The following is a 16816-nucleotide window of genomic DNA, read 5'->3' as shown; positions in this document are numbered from 1 at the left end:
CCTGACAACAGTTCGAAGTAAAGCAGATCTGGCCTCGTTGTGGAAGGTGATCACTACACTAGTGGCTGGCAGGTCTATCCGCCATTGTTTCCGTTGACACCTAAAGACAAAAAACCCTGTAATTTAAACTCATAGTACTCACATTGCAAAGAACTCCATTATGAAGCTGTTACCAATAAAGTTAACGTATGTCCTACCATGCATCTACCTTAAATATTCTTCAGAAGATTGAAATACTTGGCTCTCGTGAGTAACATTAGAATAAAGTAATTTCCTCTTTCTGATAATTCTGGTAACTGCTCTAAGCAAAAGTATTTTGTTTATAGTTCACAAAATTATAACAGCTATGTACTGGCCATATTCAAGGACTAGGTAAGCCTCTCCAACCAGTGACAAAACGGCTTAAATTTGATTTGCTATGAGCCCTCAGATAACCCTTTATTAAAAGTATTTATACAGTACTTTGTATTTCAGACTAATTTATTGAGGAACCATTTGAAAGCATGTGATTTTTACAGTTACTTAAACAACCGGTTTCAAGTGTTCACCTTTCTCTGTCAAAATGCACACAAATATATCTAGAGTTTTCAGGGATGCATAGCATGTATCTGACAAGTGTAGATGTATGTATATGCTACTACGATCAATGTTTGGTAAAAACTATGAATTGACATTCAAGGGCTGCTATGTACACTGTGCAACAGTGACAAGCAAGGCAGAGCAAGCAGATGGCAGAACAAGTTGGAGCTCTTTTGTCACTGGAGAGGTTTCAGCTGTTGCCTGAATTTGGCCAGCATGCAAACATTCTGACATTTAACTGTTTTGTTGCCTCATCACTTTAGCAGATGATATGGGAAAGGTGCTGAAAGTGAAATCCACTGGGAGAAGGGAAAACAGAAGATAGGGAAAGAAGAGAAAGAAAAGGTAGAAATAATGATGGTCCTGAAGGTGAGCCTACTTTCCCTGCGAGTGATTTAATGCAACAATAAAGTACTGAATAAATAAATAAAAGATGGGGCAAATTGATGTAGTACTCAATTCTCAAATGGCAATAATGCTTAAGCACAGCAAGAAACTGCTTTGAAACCTTCTTGTGAAGCTGCTGTATGCATACACAATTTTATTCAAGTTGTGAGTTCTGTTTTTTAAAATAAGCTGGTAATTAAAATTGGCATTTCAGACTACTGCTTGTGACAACAACTTGATTGAAGAGCAGCATTAAGTAGGGACATTTTATTGAAAAGTAACATTTTAGCCCCTTAATATATACACATACTAATATATATATTTAGCCCCTTAACTAATATTACATATTACATACATACACACACACACACACACACACACGTTAGGGCTAGATAAAAATTCAATACTATTTCCAGGAAATAAATAAAAGAAGACACTTTCCCATAAAATATTTTAACCCAATAAGTAACTGAAAAACAAATTAAAGTTTTATCTGACCAAGTCTTCCATTTGCTTTTAAAGTGTTTGTTCCCTTGCAAAGGTGATGAGGCACTTTTCAGTTGAGCAGTTCATTTTGTACTACTAGCATTGCAATCCCTGATGAACATAAGATTAAGTGGCAATTACATTTAAAAAGGGATAGACCAATACCTTTAAAACATAATTAGAAAATACTACTGATGATCTGGGTAGAACTGGGTCTAATCCTGTCCTTGAACTGTAATACATTACAAATCTTTAAGTTCCTCGGTTCTGGGAAATCTGATTTTCTCTAATGCCTAATTCCAATATCAGAATTTAAGGGTGAACATATTCATTCCTCAAAGGTCCTCTTTTGCTATATTTGACTTCAGTGCAATGGTGCTTTAAAAAGCTCTTTATAATACTTAGAACTTGGATAAGTACATGTTATATAAATCTAAATATAAATAGCTAAATAAACCTCTTAAAAATTAGAGTGTTTAAAGGGCTGCATTCTGATTGTTTGGGACTGGTGCTCAATTTCAACATCCAATTCCATGTACGGGTCTCCTAGGTGGCTGGCACTGTACTGGGCTTGCTCACAAATATGGTCTTCTATGTAAGTCTAAAAATCTATATTTTAGGATTCTAAAATTCAGAATTTGAAAAACAAGAGTAGCTGTGAAATGATATTCATGCAAATAAACACAATATAATCCTTCTAAACAGTGATAATGGTAGGGTAGTCCATCTAACAACTAACTTTTCATCAACTCTAATGGGCTCAGAGTTTAATCTAGAAAAGACCAAATCCCAAAATGCTTAATCCCCCACAGAACCTATAAGAAATTAAGCTGCTTAAAAATCTCATTGGCAATACATTTGAAAAATACTATCAATTATTGTGTGTTTGTTCCCTTCCAAAGTTAACAGAGCAGGAGAAAGCCTCACTTTAGAAGAGATCCTATGGTATGTATCACAAAAGGCCTGGGGAATTAAAAAAATGATCCTTGTCCACCTATAATGATGCACACTAGTCTTAGTGTCTTCATTTCCTTTGATGTCCTTTTAATTAATATTAAAAGCTGAGTGTTTTAAAGTAGTGGTTCTCAACCTTTCCAGACTACTGTACCCCTTTCAGGAGTGTGATTAATCTTGCTTATCCCAAGTTGCACCTCACTTAAACTACTTGCTTACACAATCAGACATACAAATACAAAAGGGTCACAAACACACTATTACTGAAAAATTGCTTACTTTCTCATTTTTACCATATAATTATGAAATAAATCAACTGGGATATAAATATTGTACTTACATTTCAGTGTATAGTATATAGAGCAGTATAAACAACTCATGGTCTGTTATATTTTACTTTGTACTGACTTGGCTAGAGCTTTTTATGTAGCTTCTCGTAAAACTAGGCAAATAACTAGATGAGTTGATGTATCCCCAGAAGACCTCTGCATACCCTGGTTGAGAACCACTGTTCTAAAGCACACAGAAATATGCAGTGTGGGTAGCCATGATTAGCTACACCATCAACTAATAGCAAGCTCAGCACATCAGACAAAACATTGCTTAGAACATACAATCAAATCCACTTTTAAGAAAAAAAATGAGATTCCTACCTCAATTTTTAAAAAAAAAAAGAGAATCTGCCTGCATAAAAGCATTCTCCACATCCGAGGACAGGAGAGTCAATGATATGCATATAAAACTCGGCAAGTTATAAATATTTATGGAATGGAGAAGCAAGCAGCAGTGGCTAGAGCTGTGAAAGCTTCCGCCTTTCCCACCTAGAAAAGGCCCCATCTACACTACATAATTTTAGTGTTAACAACTCCAAATCCCTAGCACACCTATAGCATGACACACACACACACACACGCTTGCAATGGTACACAAATACTCACAGAACAGTTGTGATTACACGTCAAGGCTATGCCCGTCAAGCCTTGAAGGTCTACACTGCCACTGGGAACGAGCCTTCCAGCCAGGCAGACAGATTCGCATTGGAGGGGCTTGAGGTAGGACAATAAAAATAGCAGCCTGAATGATGCTGCACCCGCAATGGCTCGAGCTGGCCACCTGAGCTCAAATCCAGAAATTTGGGTGGGTCCAAGTCAGGTAGCTACCCCAAGCCTTCACTGGTGCAGCAACGTCCATTGCTGTTTTTAGTGTGCACTAGGCTCAAGTCCTGTTAGCACAAGTCTGTCTGCCCAGGCTGGGAGACTTGCTCCCAGCTGTAGACATGCTCTAATTGAACTGTTGTCTATCAAGATTTGCAGAGCCAGGTTTGGCTTCGTGACTCAGAATCTATTGGCGTTCATGGTCTGTAAAGTGACAGTGACGTTGGATACCACATTAATGTCCATTGTGGGGTGAGAATACCATGCCTCTTTGTCCACAGCAGAAAAGTGGAGCATTACTAAAAATCTTATAACGCGCATTTTCACCCCATCTAAACATCTATGCAGGATCCAGCCACAGTGATGCACCAAGGCTCGGATCACCAGGAAGTTGCAGCCTTCTCTATGAAGGTATTGACTTAATGGGGTAAGCCCAGAATGGACACATTGATATTGTCTATAGCACCAGCGCAGTTCAAAAAGTCCAATTGTTCCTCAATGAAACTGGGACTTCCATTGGCAGTTGCAGATGCACGGCATTTCTGAAAGCCAGGCTACCAATTTACCATATATACTCGTTCATAAGCCAAATTTTTTTGGCAAAAAAAGGGAAACACCAGCGAAGGGGGTTGGCTTATGAACGGGCATAGAGATGGACAGGTGGGACATAGTCCCTCCCCCCAACAGAGGGAGCAAGGAACATGCTGCGGCCGCACCACCCGGTCTGGCTCGCCGGAGCAGGCTGCGGCCGCGTCACCCAGCCTGCCGGAGCAGCTCCAGCCAGGTCAGAGACATCCTCCCCTGGCCCTCCCCAGATAAGGTGGGAAGGGATGGGATGGGGAGAGTGTGGGGGTCCCAGGGGTTACTCCCCTGACTCCCAGCTTCTCCCCCCCAAAAATTTCCCCACCAGTTGCTGTCCCAGCCCATCAGGGTAAGCAGCTGGGGTGCCGGGACACTTTGTTTACTTAGGTTTACCCCCGTGCCTGCGGTCACTTGAGGTAAACAAACCATCTCGCTCCCCCAGCGGCTTATCCTGATGGCCTGGGAGCCAGTTTTCTGACCCTTGAATTATAGGGTCGGCTTATGAACGGGTTATAAAAATTTTCCATTTTTACTTATCCACCTGGGGGGGGGGGAGGGAGTCGGCTTATAAACGAACCAGCTTATGATCGAGTATATATGGTAAGTGCCTAATTTTTACATGTGTTTGACAATGGGGGGGGGAGGGTAACGCGGTTCTCTTATTAAAATCCTATGTACATTTATATGCAAATTACACACAACTCTCTGGCTCTCAGCAGGTTGCCAGCAGGACCCAAGCATTACAAAAACTGAGTACCACTGCCCTAAACGCTGTGAATGGTCGTACCAGTACAGGCTCACAACACGGTCCCTTAAAGGTTCCATATGCTGAAAATTGAATCTGCTGTCATGCATTTTATTTTTTGGCCCAGAGCAACTCAAACGGATTAGATATCCTAACACTACAACTAGTATTACCAAAAAACAGCATTAACCTGCTCTTCTTTAACTTGTATAAACATATCTCACTTTAATGACCTTGAGTCTGTTCTATTTGCCAGTGAATCATGAAGTTAACATTCAATAACATGTAGTAGGATTTAACATTTAACTTAATTTAGTTGTTTCACTTTTGCAAATGAGGAAATTTGAAGCAGAATCCATCTTATGAAATGTCAAAGTTATTTGATGCAGAGAAGCTTCTTGCCTTGAAAAAGGTAAGCTTGGGAATAAACTAACTCCTATTTTAAGGGAGAATCCAAGGCTCCAAATTTGAACTACTGCATAATGATCTGAAAGAATTTGCCTATTGTATATTTTAAATGTGACCTATTTATATTTCTCATTCTATATTCAAAAAGTACTTTAATTTTGGGAATGATATTCTATTCTTCATGCATAAAGTGTTTGAATTCCTGCTTTAAGTGCAAAACTCAACTCAGCCTTAGCCATAGAACCACAAACAGTGTTTGCAAAATAGGATGATACTGCAGTTGTGTTCAAGATGCACATCCTGCCACTCCACTGTCAAGAATTTTGTAAAAAGCCTTTTTTTTGGTTGGACTTCCCTAAAAGAAAATCTGATCAACAGCCAATTTTCCAACAGAGCTGTGCTGGATAATCAATTCTTTATAAACCTATTCGGGCACAGTCAAGTGCTATAAATTACAAATGTCAAGTCACTTCAAAGACTACTGAAAAGGATGCCATCAGAAGTGTGGCAAGGCAAAGAAATTTTTTTAAGCTTTTAAAACGTTGTTACAATTGAAGCTAAGGGCTGAAATTTTAGGAGCTGCATCTGTCATGGAAGTTACTGTGATGTTAGTGCTCAGCATTGTTACCACTGTAACTTCGACTGTACAGAGGCATCCACCATGATATTAACACAGTTACTGCCACTGTGAGGGATCATCAAAGCCTACCATTGTATGAGCACACTTGATATCACGGGGATAGTTTAAAAAAACAAAACAAAACAAAACAGATCCTCTCAGTGTTGCCTTCCATTTGTCCCAGGCTGCTCCTATCTGTCTAAACCAGAGGTGGGCAAACTACAGCCTGCGGGCCACATCCAGCCAGCAGGACCGTCCTGCCTGGGGAGGCTAGCCCCTAGTCCCTTCCCCGCTGCCCGCCCTCCACCGCAGAGCCACACCGCCGCGCGGACAGTGCTCTGGGTGGCGGAGCTGCGCGCTCCTGCCAAGCTGAGCGGCAGCGTGTCTGGCTCTGGCCGGCGTGGCAACCAGACATGCTACTCTGCAGCTCTGCTCGGCATGGTAAGTGGGCCAGGGCCGGGGGGTTGTATAAGGGGTGGGAGGCCACAGGGTGGCAGTCAGGGGACAGGGAGCAGTTAAATGGGGCGGAGGTTCGGGGAAAGGTGGGGGGCGGTCAGGGGATGGGGGTGTGGATGGGATCGGGGTAGTCAGAGGACTGGGAGCAGGGGGCGTTGGATAGGGGGTAGGGTCCCAGGGGGCGGTTGGGGCAGGCGGTCCCAGGAAGGGGCAGTTAGGGGGCGGGAAGTGGGAGGGGCCAGATGGGGGCAGGGGCCAGGCTATTTGGGGAGGCACGGACTTCCCTACCCGGCCCTCCATCCAGTTTTGCAACCCCAATGTGGCCCTCGGGCCAAAAAGTTTGTCCACGCCTGGTCTAAACTCTCCCTCCACCTCCAATCTAATTTCACTTTTATGACTAAAGAAAATAAACTTTTGGAAACTTTTTTAAATTCCTCTAAACACCCTCAGAATTTAAAGAAAAGATGAAAATTCTGTGCTGGTAAAATGCCTACCTATTTAAATAAATGTCAAATAGAAGTTGATATATCTACAAGCCTAACTCATAAAAGCAGTTTAAGCAGTCCATTTAAAAAAAAAAAAATTAGGAAGTAAAGCTTGAGATAAATCCTCATGGATTTTTCCTTTTTTTTTTTTTTAAGAAAAGAATTAGAAACTTTTCAGAGAAAATACACTACTTCCACCCAAATCACCTGCAATTTAGCTGGAGCCAACATGACACTCTGTGACACAAACTCAGATCTTAAAAGCATTTCTTTCTTTCTCAAATATTTCAAATCACTTTTCTGTTTCCAGGTTGGTGCTGTGATTATCTTTGCCCAAGTTAAAAGCAAAAGACTCCCTTTCTTTGATATAGTATGGAAACTGGACAGAGCAGTCTGTGGATGCCATTTTGAGAACTACTCTAAAAAACTAATTTATAGAGGTACTGTCAATTTTTGTTCTAATGCAAACTCCACATGATAAGCACAACACAGAAGCAGCCCTTTCCCAGGAGTATCTTCCTTGTTAGCTTCCTGTTCCCTGGATCCTTCTAACTCTCCCCAGAGTAGGGCCGTCCTTATAGGATGATTTAGTGAAAGTGATCAAAAAGACCTATACATTCTGCATACAGTCAACATATGGAGTTCAACAGCATAGGAAACCATTGTGAGAAACTCTTTCAATCCACCTCAACAAAAACTAGGTGCTATAGAGCTTTTCAATCAGTAGATCTCAAAATACTCCACAAAGGAAAGTATCTCCAGTTTGCAAATGTATGATATACTTTGTTATACTTAGTTTCTCCATCTACTCTAGCCAAGTCCAAAGGATACCAGCCATCACAATTCAACACAAAAAGGAGGAACTCGCCAAGATACCCATTACCCAATAAGCTCATTGAAATTATAACAAGATGGGGGCTCAGATTTTATGCTTTAAAATGAAAGTGCAGTGTTGAAACAGACGTAGGATTAGATTTCTCACGCATTAAAGTGTACCTCAAAAAGGCAAATAAAAGGCCATCTCTTTACAACTGCTCAATACACTGTAGGCAAGTTCCTCTGCTTTACTGAGCAGTCTACAGTACAAATTTATGTTGCTATAACCGCATTGCTCTGGCACGTGGAAATCTGCACCCCTCAGCAACGCAGTTATACCATCCTAACTCCTAGTGTAGACAATGCTATGTCAATGGGAGGGCTTCTCCTGTTGACATAGCAACTGCTTCTCAGGGAGGTGGAATACCTGCGCTGATGGGAGAACTCTGTCAGCATAGGTAGCGTCTTCATTAAGCACTACAGTGGTACAGCTGCACTAATGCAGCTACATTGCTGAAAGTGTAGACAAGCCCTCAATACTTTCCTGGCAGCAAGGGAAACAAATACTGAATTCTTCCTGTTTTCCAGAATGATTGACATTAGATATACAAGACTTTCTTCTAATCACGTGCCTATCAAAAGCATGAGGAAATTCCAGGTTGCTATACAATTTGTAGTTACAAATTGTTAAAGAAAACAAAGGTGATGCCTTCCCCATCCCCCTCTCTGCTGCCTCTCCTAGCTTCTCCCATCTTCAAATAACTGCCATGTTTAACTAACCTAACTACTTGATTTCTGTATTTATCTAACCTACTTATGATTGACTCCATTAATTATAATACTTTTGGCACTAAGTATATTTATTCAAGAGCTACAGTTAAGCCAGGTGGATTGTTTCACTTTGTTTTCCTCAAGTTATTGAAGAGACCCACATTGTTAATGACTAATGCTTTAATCTTGATTAAATAGCTTGCAACAACATTGCTTACACTGTAGTTAAAGCAAAAAAAAAAAAAAAAAAAAAAGTCTTCAGAAATCAGGGAAGTGGTCTGCAAGTTTTTATTCTGAAATGAAATAACTTTACCTTCAATTTTTTTTTAAATACATAAAAGCTACAAAATAAAGGGTGTCCAAACAAATGTGTTTGATATAAATAAATACAGTGTTCTGAACACTTGACAAACAGTTTTTAAAGTCTAAAATTAAACACCACCCCTTTAAAAATCCATTTAATACACAACCCGGGCGGGGGGGGGGGGGCTCTCTGATTATTTCTTCCTTTAAAAGGCAGTAAGTTTGAGGGCCCCTTTTTCTCAAGGCTGTTTAGTTATGGTACATAGAAAGTGTATTAGATCAATTGTTAACATGCAAACTTTCTTCTGTATTTCACTTTACTTTCAAGATGTTCCTGCCACAGATTTTTTTAAAAGGCTTTATTGTATTATTGAAGAGATGTGCTTAGTTGTACTGAGAAGAAAGTAACTTACTTGTGCTTTTCATGATCTTTGACACCCCAAATGCAGACAGAGGCATCAGATTTTAGGCTTCACTCAAGAATTAAGAGTCCATTAGCTCCTGTACCAGCATGGCAGTCCTTCTCTTGGCCCTCCCTCTCAGCAGGTGTTTGTATGCTGCAGGGAACTGCCGATGTATTCCAGCTCACTGGTGGGCGCAACAGTATGGGTTGAGAGGCCTCAGGCTCAATAGAACTCAGGGAGTAAACCTAACAGCATTAAAGAAGGGGAGAAGGCTTGGGCTGAAATTTGTTATTGGGGCAGAGAACGACTCTTACTAGGTGTCTGTAAAGCACCTAATACAATGGAACTATGATTTCAGTTGGGGTCTCGAATGCAAACAGTTATTTGTTTCTTTGTAAATGAAGCCAAACATCATGAAGGGGATAAGCTTTGGGCTTTTACAGTGTGTGGACTGTATTTTGGAGAAGTGTGGGAAAGCCACCTGATCACAGGCCACCTATGAATCCTTTAATTCCCTTCCTGTCTCCAGTATTTTTGGCAACGCAAGCGAGTAGGGAAGGAAGAGGGAGCACTTTGGATGACAACCAAAAAGGTTGTGGGTTTATTTTCATCTGGTTGGTTGTGGGTTTATTTTCATCTGGTTTCTATTCCATTCAGATGCGGATTTCAGTTAAGCAGTCCTGTGGGGACTGGATAAGGAGTGCAGTGCCCACAGTTGGGTGCTCTTATGTGCAACTTGGAGAAGTGTGGTTGTTCAGAACACATCTACCTGTTCTGGTTAGTGAGCCCATCTCTACACTCACAGTCTAAAACATCTCACATCCCTACTAGAATGCTTTTCCACTGAACTTACAAGCAAGTCAGGTAATGGAGAGTGCCTTCTCCTTTTTAAACAAAGACACCAAACTCTCAGATTTCCTTTCAGCTACAGCAGAACATAGATAGCCAAGAAATGGAACTGCCTCTAAGTATACAAGTCTTTCCAACCCTAATGAGAACAATGAAAATATAAATACAGATTTAAATAAAAATTTTCAGTGAAGAAATGAAAATGTGATGAGAGACGTTGGAGTTTAATATCAGGCCTATCCTTTCTCAGGAGGACTGCTTCCAAGCAGACTGCCAAATAGCACTGGGGTTGTGTATGAAGGTTACACAGTTTCCCTTTTGTTCAATGAGAATATAAACTGAATGGGTTAAGCTGAAACTTGATGTGTGGACCATCAAATCTCTCATAATGAATTTGATCACCACAAGGTCCTGGGATATTTACTTTTCCATTTGGGGACTGTTAAGTGCTAAAAGTGGATCCATTAGCACAGGGGTACTCAACATTTTTCTTGGAGAGTTCTCTCCCCCAACATGCTATACAAATTCCAGGACCGAGGGGAAAGGGGGGCGGGGGGAAGGGTCAGGGCTTTAGCCCTGCAGGGCGTGGGGAGGCCCACGACTTGGGGCTTCAGATGTCAGACGGGTGGGGGGGAGGGTTCAAGGTTCCTGCCCCATGGGGTGCTGGGGGGGACCTTGGGGCTCCCAGCTTTAGCCCCACCGGGCAGCTTAGGGCTTGCAGACCCCGAAACAGCTTGCGGACCCCCAGTTGAGAACCATCGTATTAGCACTCTGCCAATGTTCTCAATTGTACAGAAACAGCATGAGATTCTGAGATGAAAGTAAAAGGCAACAAAAAGAGTCCTGTGGCACCTTATAGACTAACAGACTTATTGGAGCATAAGCTTTCGTGGGTGAATACCCACTTCGTCAGACACATGCTTTTTACAAATCCAGACTAACACAGCTACCCCCTGAGATGAAAGTGGCATGCCTAAATACCAAAATGGTAGTCTATAGTCAGCACTAGAGACGATGGATTCCAAAAAACAAAGAGTGTGGGTAGGAACAAACTAACTGAGATGATAGTGAGAAGAGCCACTAGTACTAAGCCAAGACACTCTTTAACTACTCAAGAGCTCTTGACTGTGATAACAGAATACAAATGAATAGACCCAAGAGTAAGGCCTTGTCTACACCACAAAATTAAGTTGATCTAAATTAGGCTATGTCTACATAAGAGACTTTGCAGAGGCACAGCTGTGCCACTGCAGCTGCTCTGCTGTACCGTCTCCTGTGTAGCTGCTCTATGCCAACAGGAGAGAGCTCTCCCGTCAGCATAATTAAACCACCCTCAACAAGCGGCCGTAGTTATGTCGGCAGGAAAGCGTCTCCCACTGACACAGTGCTTTCCACACCAGCGCTTCTGTTGGTGTAACTTATGTCGCTCGGGGGAGAGAATGGGATAGTTTTTTCACACCCCTGAGCGACAAATTTTAATCGACAAAAGTGCTAGCATAGACATAGCCGAAGGTCAACATACAGCTACGGCAGCTCATGGCCGCACTATACCCTCTCTGTTGGTGGTGCACGTCCTCACTAGGAGCACCTCCACAAACTTAACTGTGTGGGGCTTTGTGGGGCACTGACAGCACCCCCACCCAGGGCCCACAGCCCGAGCTATATGCCCCCCGCCCCGGGGCTCCCAGCTGTCAGCCCCATCACCAGGCCGCTCCAGCTTTGAGCTCTGGGATGGATGGGTGGGCTCCGGCTGTAAGCCTCACGCAGGGCTGGCAGCCAACAGATGATTTAAGTATAATGCAGTGTTTACACAGACACTGTGTGTCCCTATCTACACCAAACTAAGCACTACCCTCTTGTGGAGGTGGCGTTATTAGGTTGGTGTAGTGGGCAACTTACATTGGCAGGAGCAACATTGTAGTGTAGACACGTACATAGTTAGGTTGACACAGGGGTGTGCGAAGGAATTTAAATTTCACTGCTTTTGGAGGGGCATGTTTTGTGCCCCCGCCACAGCCCTGGGGCCAGAGGAGTTCTGTGGCTCTGCCAATTATTTGGGGGGGGGGGGGGGTCCCGACTTGCCCCTCCTTGTGCATGCTCCTAGGTCGACATAAGGCAGCCTATGTCAATCCAACTCCACTGTGTAGACCAAGCCCAAGGGCTAGTCTACACTGGCAATGCTAAAGCGTTGCTGCGGCAGTGCTTTAACGTGCCTTGTGTGGTCGCCGCGCAGTGCTGGGAGAGAGCTCTCCCAGTGGTCTAAAAAAACCCCACCTCAATGAGGTAGCTCCCAGCACACGTGCACTGTCTATACTGGCACTTTACAATGCTGCAACTCGCTGCGCTCAGGGGGGTGTTTTTTCACACCCCTGAGCAAGAAAGTCACAAGACCATCAACAGGTCAAGAGTTGTAAAGCAACCACATGTCATCTCTATTATAAGCTAATTGATTTACAAGAGTCTGCAGGGCAAAGTTCCAGACACTGCAAGAGAGCTACTGTTCTCGTCAATTAGTCTGCCTTTCTAATAGTCTCCGAAAGGAGTATTTTTTGTTGCCTCCTTTTTTAATAGGTGGAGCTCAATTCCATTACACTACTCAGCTACCCCAAAAAGCTATATTATTAGTGGAAAGCACAGATGTATTATAAACATCATTTTTTCAAAGACAACTCTAATTCAAGTATTGGGATAGAGGGCCCCTATAACAGACTTTATTAGAAAAAGTTGAACCAAACACAGATGATTTATGCCATGTGAACTCAAAAGACATTCTGAAAATGGAACACAATTTAATTAAGGCCACACAATATAACTATAGCTGTAGAAAGTAAAAGGATAAATCTAATTGTTTTGTAGTTATAGGGGTGCAAAGTAAGTTAATTCTCAAATTTATATATTCATTCTAATAATCTATGATCATAAACAGCTGAGAACACCCTCTGATCCAAACATTTCTTTTGGCATATTCTGAAAGAAACCAAAGAACATTAAAATATTTATAAGACTATGTTCAGCCTGAAGTAAGGAAAAGTCAAAGTAATTCACAATTGTAACCATCCTTTCTTATCACCCAGCCCTCAACGAGGGGAGGAAAAAAAAAAAAAAGACTTGTTTTTCAGTTTTGGTTGGGCTCCTCTAAGTTTAGCCTTTTCAATCCATCAGCCTAATAGATTTCATTATTCCATTTACTAAATGTGTTCTAGGGACACCCCAGACATCAGTGTGGGTTCTCCAACATTCTTTCCTGGCCATTTAACAGCACTGAGTGGGGAGAAGGAATTGTTCAAAAAGGCTGAGTATCTGACTCATCTGTCATTCTAGAATTCTGTGTTAAATGTTAACTCCTCCCTTTAAAGAAATCAATCCCCTTTTCTGCTCTTTCATTTTTTAGAATAATCTCTCTTGATGTCCGGGGGGCATAAAGCCATAGGTGGTTGCTAAATTAGGGTCATAATGTGCCACTCATTGAGATGCCAGGCCACCTAATGCCCAGAATGTTGTAAATTACCAAGGACAGCTGGTAATGATAACTCGTTAGTTACTCACTTAACCTCTTCCTATGAACTCAACCCCAGGGGGAAACGAAACAAAAACAAAACAAAAAAAAAAACCACACCACTAGTGAAGACAAAGTAATCTTCATGCTAAAGTTCTCTTTCCATCATCATCATGTGCATGAATACCATTCACTACCAATAGCATGATTTTATGCTGCTCAGCTTAACATTTAATACTAACATGAAACAACAACAAAAAGACAAATCCTGAGCTTGTGATTTGATCACACAAATGCGTCCATGTGATAAATCAATATCCCAGACAGCAACTCTTCATTTCACTATACCAGTGTTTCTCAAACTGGGGTCACCGCTTGTGTAGGGAAAGCCCCTGGCGGGCCGAGCCGGTTTGTTTACCTGCCCCATCCGCAGGTCTGGACGATCGCGGCTCCCACTAGCCACAGTTCACCACTGCAGGCCAATGGGAGCTGCTGGAAGCGACGCGGGCTGAGGGACTTACTGGCCGCCATTTCCAGCAGCTCCCATTGGCCTGCAGTGGCGAACCGCGGCCAGTGGGAGCCGCGATCGTCCAGACCTGCGGATGGGGCAGGTAAACAAACCGGCCTGGCCTACCAGGGGCTTTCCCTACACAAGCGGTGACCCCAGTTTGAGAAACACTGCACTATACTAAGATAATATTCCCATAAAACTAAGTGTAAATACAAACACTGAAGTAAGTTAATGACAAGGGACTCTGGGAGCCACTTTCAATTTTGAGAGTAATTTACAGCCTTATACTTGGAGGTCTACGCACACTACTTTGATAGACATACAGTGGTGCTGGAACCCTTTTAATAGCGGGGGTGCTGAAATCTAGTTCCCTTACTCCTTCCGCGACCCCCCCAGTAGGGGCCAGGAGCAGTGCCGTGTCTCCGGGGGTGGGGGGAAGGAAGAACCCAAACAGGGGTAAGGGGGAAAGGCTGGGGGTGGGCACAGGCCCGCAGCCAGGACCCTGCATGCGGGGTCAGGAGTGGAGCCCCGTGAGTGGGGCCAGCGACCAGGACCCCGGGAGGAGGGGGCTAGGTGCGGGGCCCCGGACACAGGGCCAATGAGCAGGGCCAGAGCCGCAGGCGCGGGGCCCTGGGTAGAGGGTCAGCAGCCGGGAAGTGGGCAGGCAGCCAGGACTGGAGCCCGGGGCACAGGGCCTGCAGCCAGGACCCGAACCCCGGGCTGGGAAGCAGAGTCCTGGGCTTGGGGCCACAGGCTGGAAGCAGGGCCCCGGCGCGGAGCCCTGGGCACGGGGCCAGCAGCCAGGGAACAGGGCCAGCGGCCGGGACCCAAGCCCCGGGCTGGGGAGTGGAGGTCTAGGTGAGGGGCCAGCGGCTCTGCGTAAAACCTAGGGGTGCTACAGCACTCCCTGCACCCAGAGTTCCCACGCCTATGTATACCTATTAAAAATAAGGTTTATTTGTCTACAATACTAGGTAACTAGCTAATCTTTAACAGCTGAAGAATCACATCCTTATCCAGTGACTTTGCAGTAAGACATAACACAGTATTGGGTTTTGTAGTATCATGAATAATGCAACCCTTGATAAGTCATCCAGTGGGTAACAAGTCAGAAGATTTAGCCTACTTGTCACCAGTGCTCAAGGTTCACACAAGGTTGACGTGGGCAAGAGGGAAATGCTCAAAGTCTGGTAGACATTCCAAATGCATAGTTTTAACCCTCAAAAAAGCTAAAGCAGACACATACTTTTTCCCCTGCCCAGGATATGAAAAAAATCCATACCCAACTGACATAGCTACACCAACCTAACCCCCAGGATATATGCAGCTACATAGATAGAAAATTGCTTCCGTCAACCTAGCTACCATCGTTTTAGGACGTGATGTTCCTACAGTGACAGAAAAACCCCTTCCATTGCTGTTGGTGAGTTTACACACCATGGGGCTATGCTGGCATAGCTAGGGTGCTGAAGCTATGCCAGTATTGTCCCCATAGCGTATGCGTACCTACAGATTTCAGAGTTAACACCCCACTGATATAAACTGAGGTAGTTCACACCTCTTGGAGCAAACAAGTGTGTCCTCTTCCTTACACTAACTCATGTGCAGGCAGGCAGCATTCAGGAAGGCTGGCCAGAGGATGTGGACTCTCAGCATGTCATGGAGCCCCGTTGTATTCCTGTGTACGGATACCCAGTTGTCCCACTGCTTTGTGAATCCACTGAACATTCACCCCATGTATTTTGGGGCATAAGCAATGTGGAAGCTACCACAGCCTGAGGATGGAGTACTGCTCAAAGAGCAGGAGTGGGTATATACACATGTGGATTCTATCAACCCCCAGACCTGAAGGAATTCTATGATGCACAGCCCAGCTACTCAGGATGGGATTTGAGCTTCAGGCAGTTCATGACTCTTCCTGAATCTCCACAGGCAACCTGCAACAGAAGTGCTACAGTTTTTGGCATTTTGCTTATTCTGCCTGGGATCCAGTAATAGCAAATACTAGACACGCAGACACTACAAAATGGCCACCAGGTCTTTGTCAACACTAGCAAAAACAAGACATGTAATTCACCACCAGTTCAACTGGTGAATTCAACTGGTGATAAGGGAAGTAGAAACTGTACAGTAGACAAAGTTTAGGCAAGCTTAAGCATTTTTTATCATGTCTAAAATTCAAGCCGTACGATCAGCCCAGCTGCTTGGGCCAGGAAATTCTCATTGGTGGCAGTTTAGACACAACTGTGCAGGGTACAGAAGAGCCTTATGCAGCTCAAGAGCCGTAAATTAAGAATAACTGATTAACTCAACAACTGCTGAGTTAGGCACTTACTGATCATGCCTGGTATCAGGTATGTTTCTGTCCATTTGCAGTTTGTCACTTTCTACTTGATTGAACTTATTACGAGCGTATGGGTCCTGACCAGATCGGACCATAGTAACACCAACATAACTGTCTTGATCAAAATCTTGCCATCGAACTTTTCCTGAAAAGGAAAAAACCCAAAGTTAAATATTTGCATCATAGATCTGAAGCATTAAGCTCTAGTTTTCAAATGTCTGAAATCAAGTTTTCGCTTTTACGAGATCAAAGTGCTTTAAAATAAATGAAACCTTAACACAAAGTTATTTGCTCTGAGTCACACAATTGACTAGTGCAAAGTTTCAGTAGGAACTGAAATAATAGTATCCTGTCTCCTAGTCCTGCTGCTACTGTAATCACTAGACCACGCTGCTTTCCTCAGTTACAGATTTTAACCTCGGGAACCATATGCTCCACCTTCAAAGGACATTTCCACATTAGGTAGC

The 16816-nt window shown here is 43.3% G+C and overlaps 1 protein-coding gene across 1 annotated transcript in view; it reads right to left on the bottom strand.

Moving 5' to 3' along the window:
- GALNT2 (polypeptide N-acetylgalactosaminyltransferase 2) overlaps positions 1-16816 on the bottom strand; it is a 143069-nt gene that overhangs the window by 47572 nt on the left and 78681 nt on the right. The window contains exons 3-4 of the mRNA XM_054024179.1: positions 16341-16494; positions 2-100 (exon numbers count right to left, since the gene is read on the bottom strand). Coding sequence (XP_053880154.1) covers positions 2-100; positions 16341-16494 — 253 coding nt within the window. The remainder of the gene's footprint in view (position 1; positions 101-16340; positions 16495-16816) is intronic.

Source organism: Malaclemys terrapin, chromosome 3, assembly GCF_027887155.1.
Source record: "Malaclemys terrapin pileata isolate rMalTer1 chromosome 3, rMalTer1.hap1, whole genome shotgun sequence".
Taxonomy (NCBI): Eukaryota; Metazoa; Chordata; order Testudines; family Emydidae; genus Malaclemys; species Malaclemys terrapin.
This window is presented reverse-complemented; position numbering and strand designations above follow the sequence as displayed.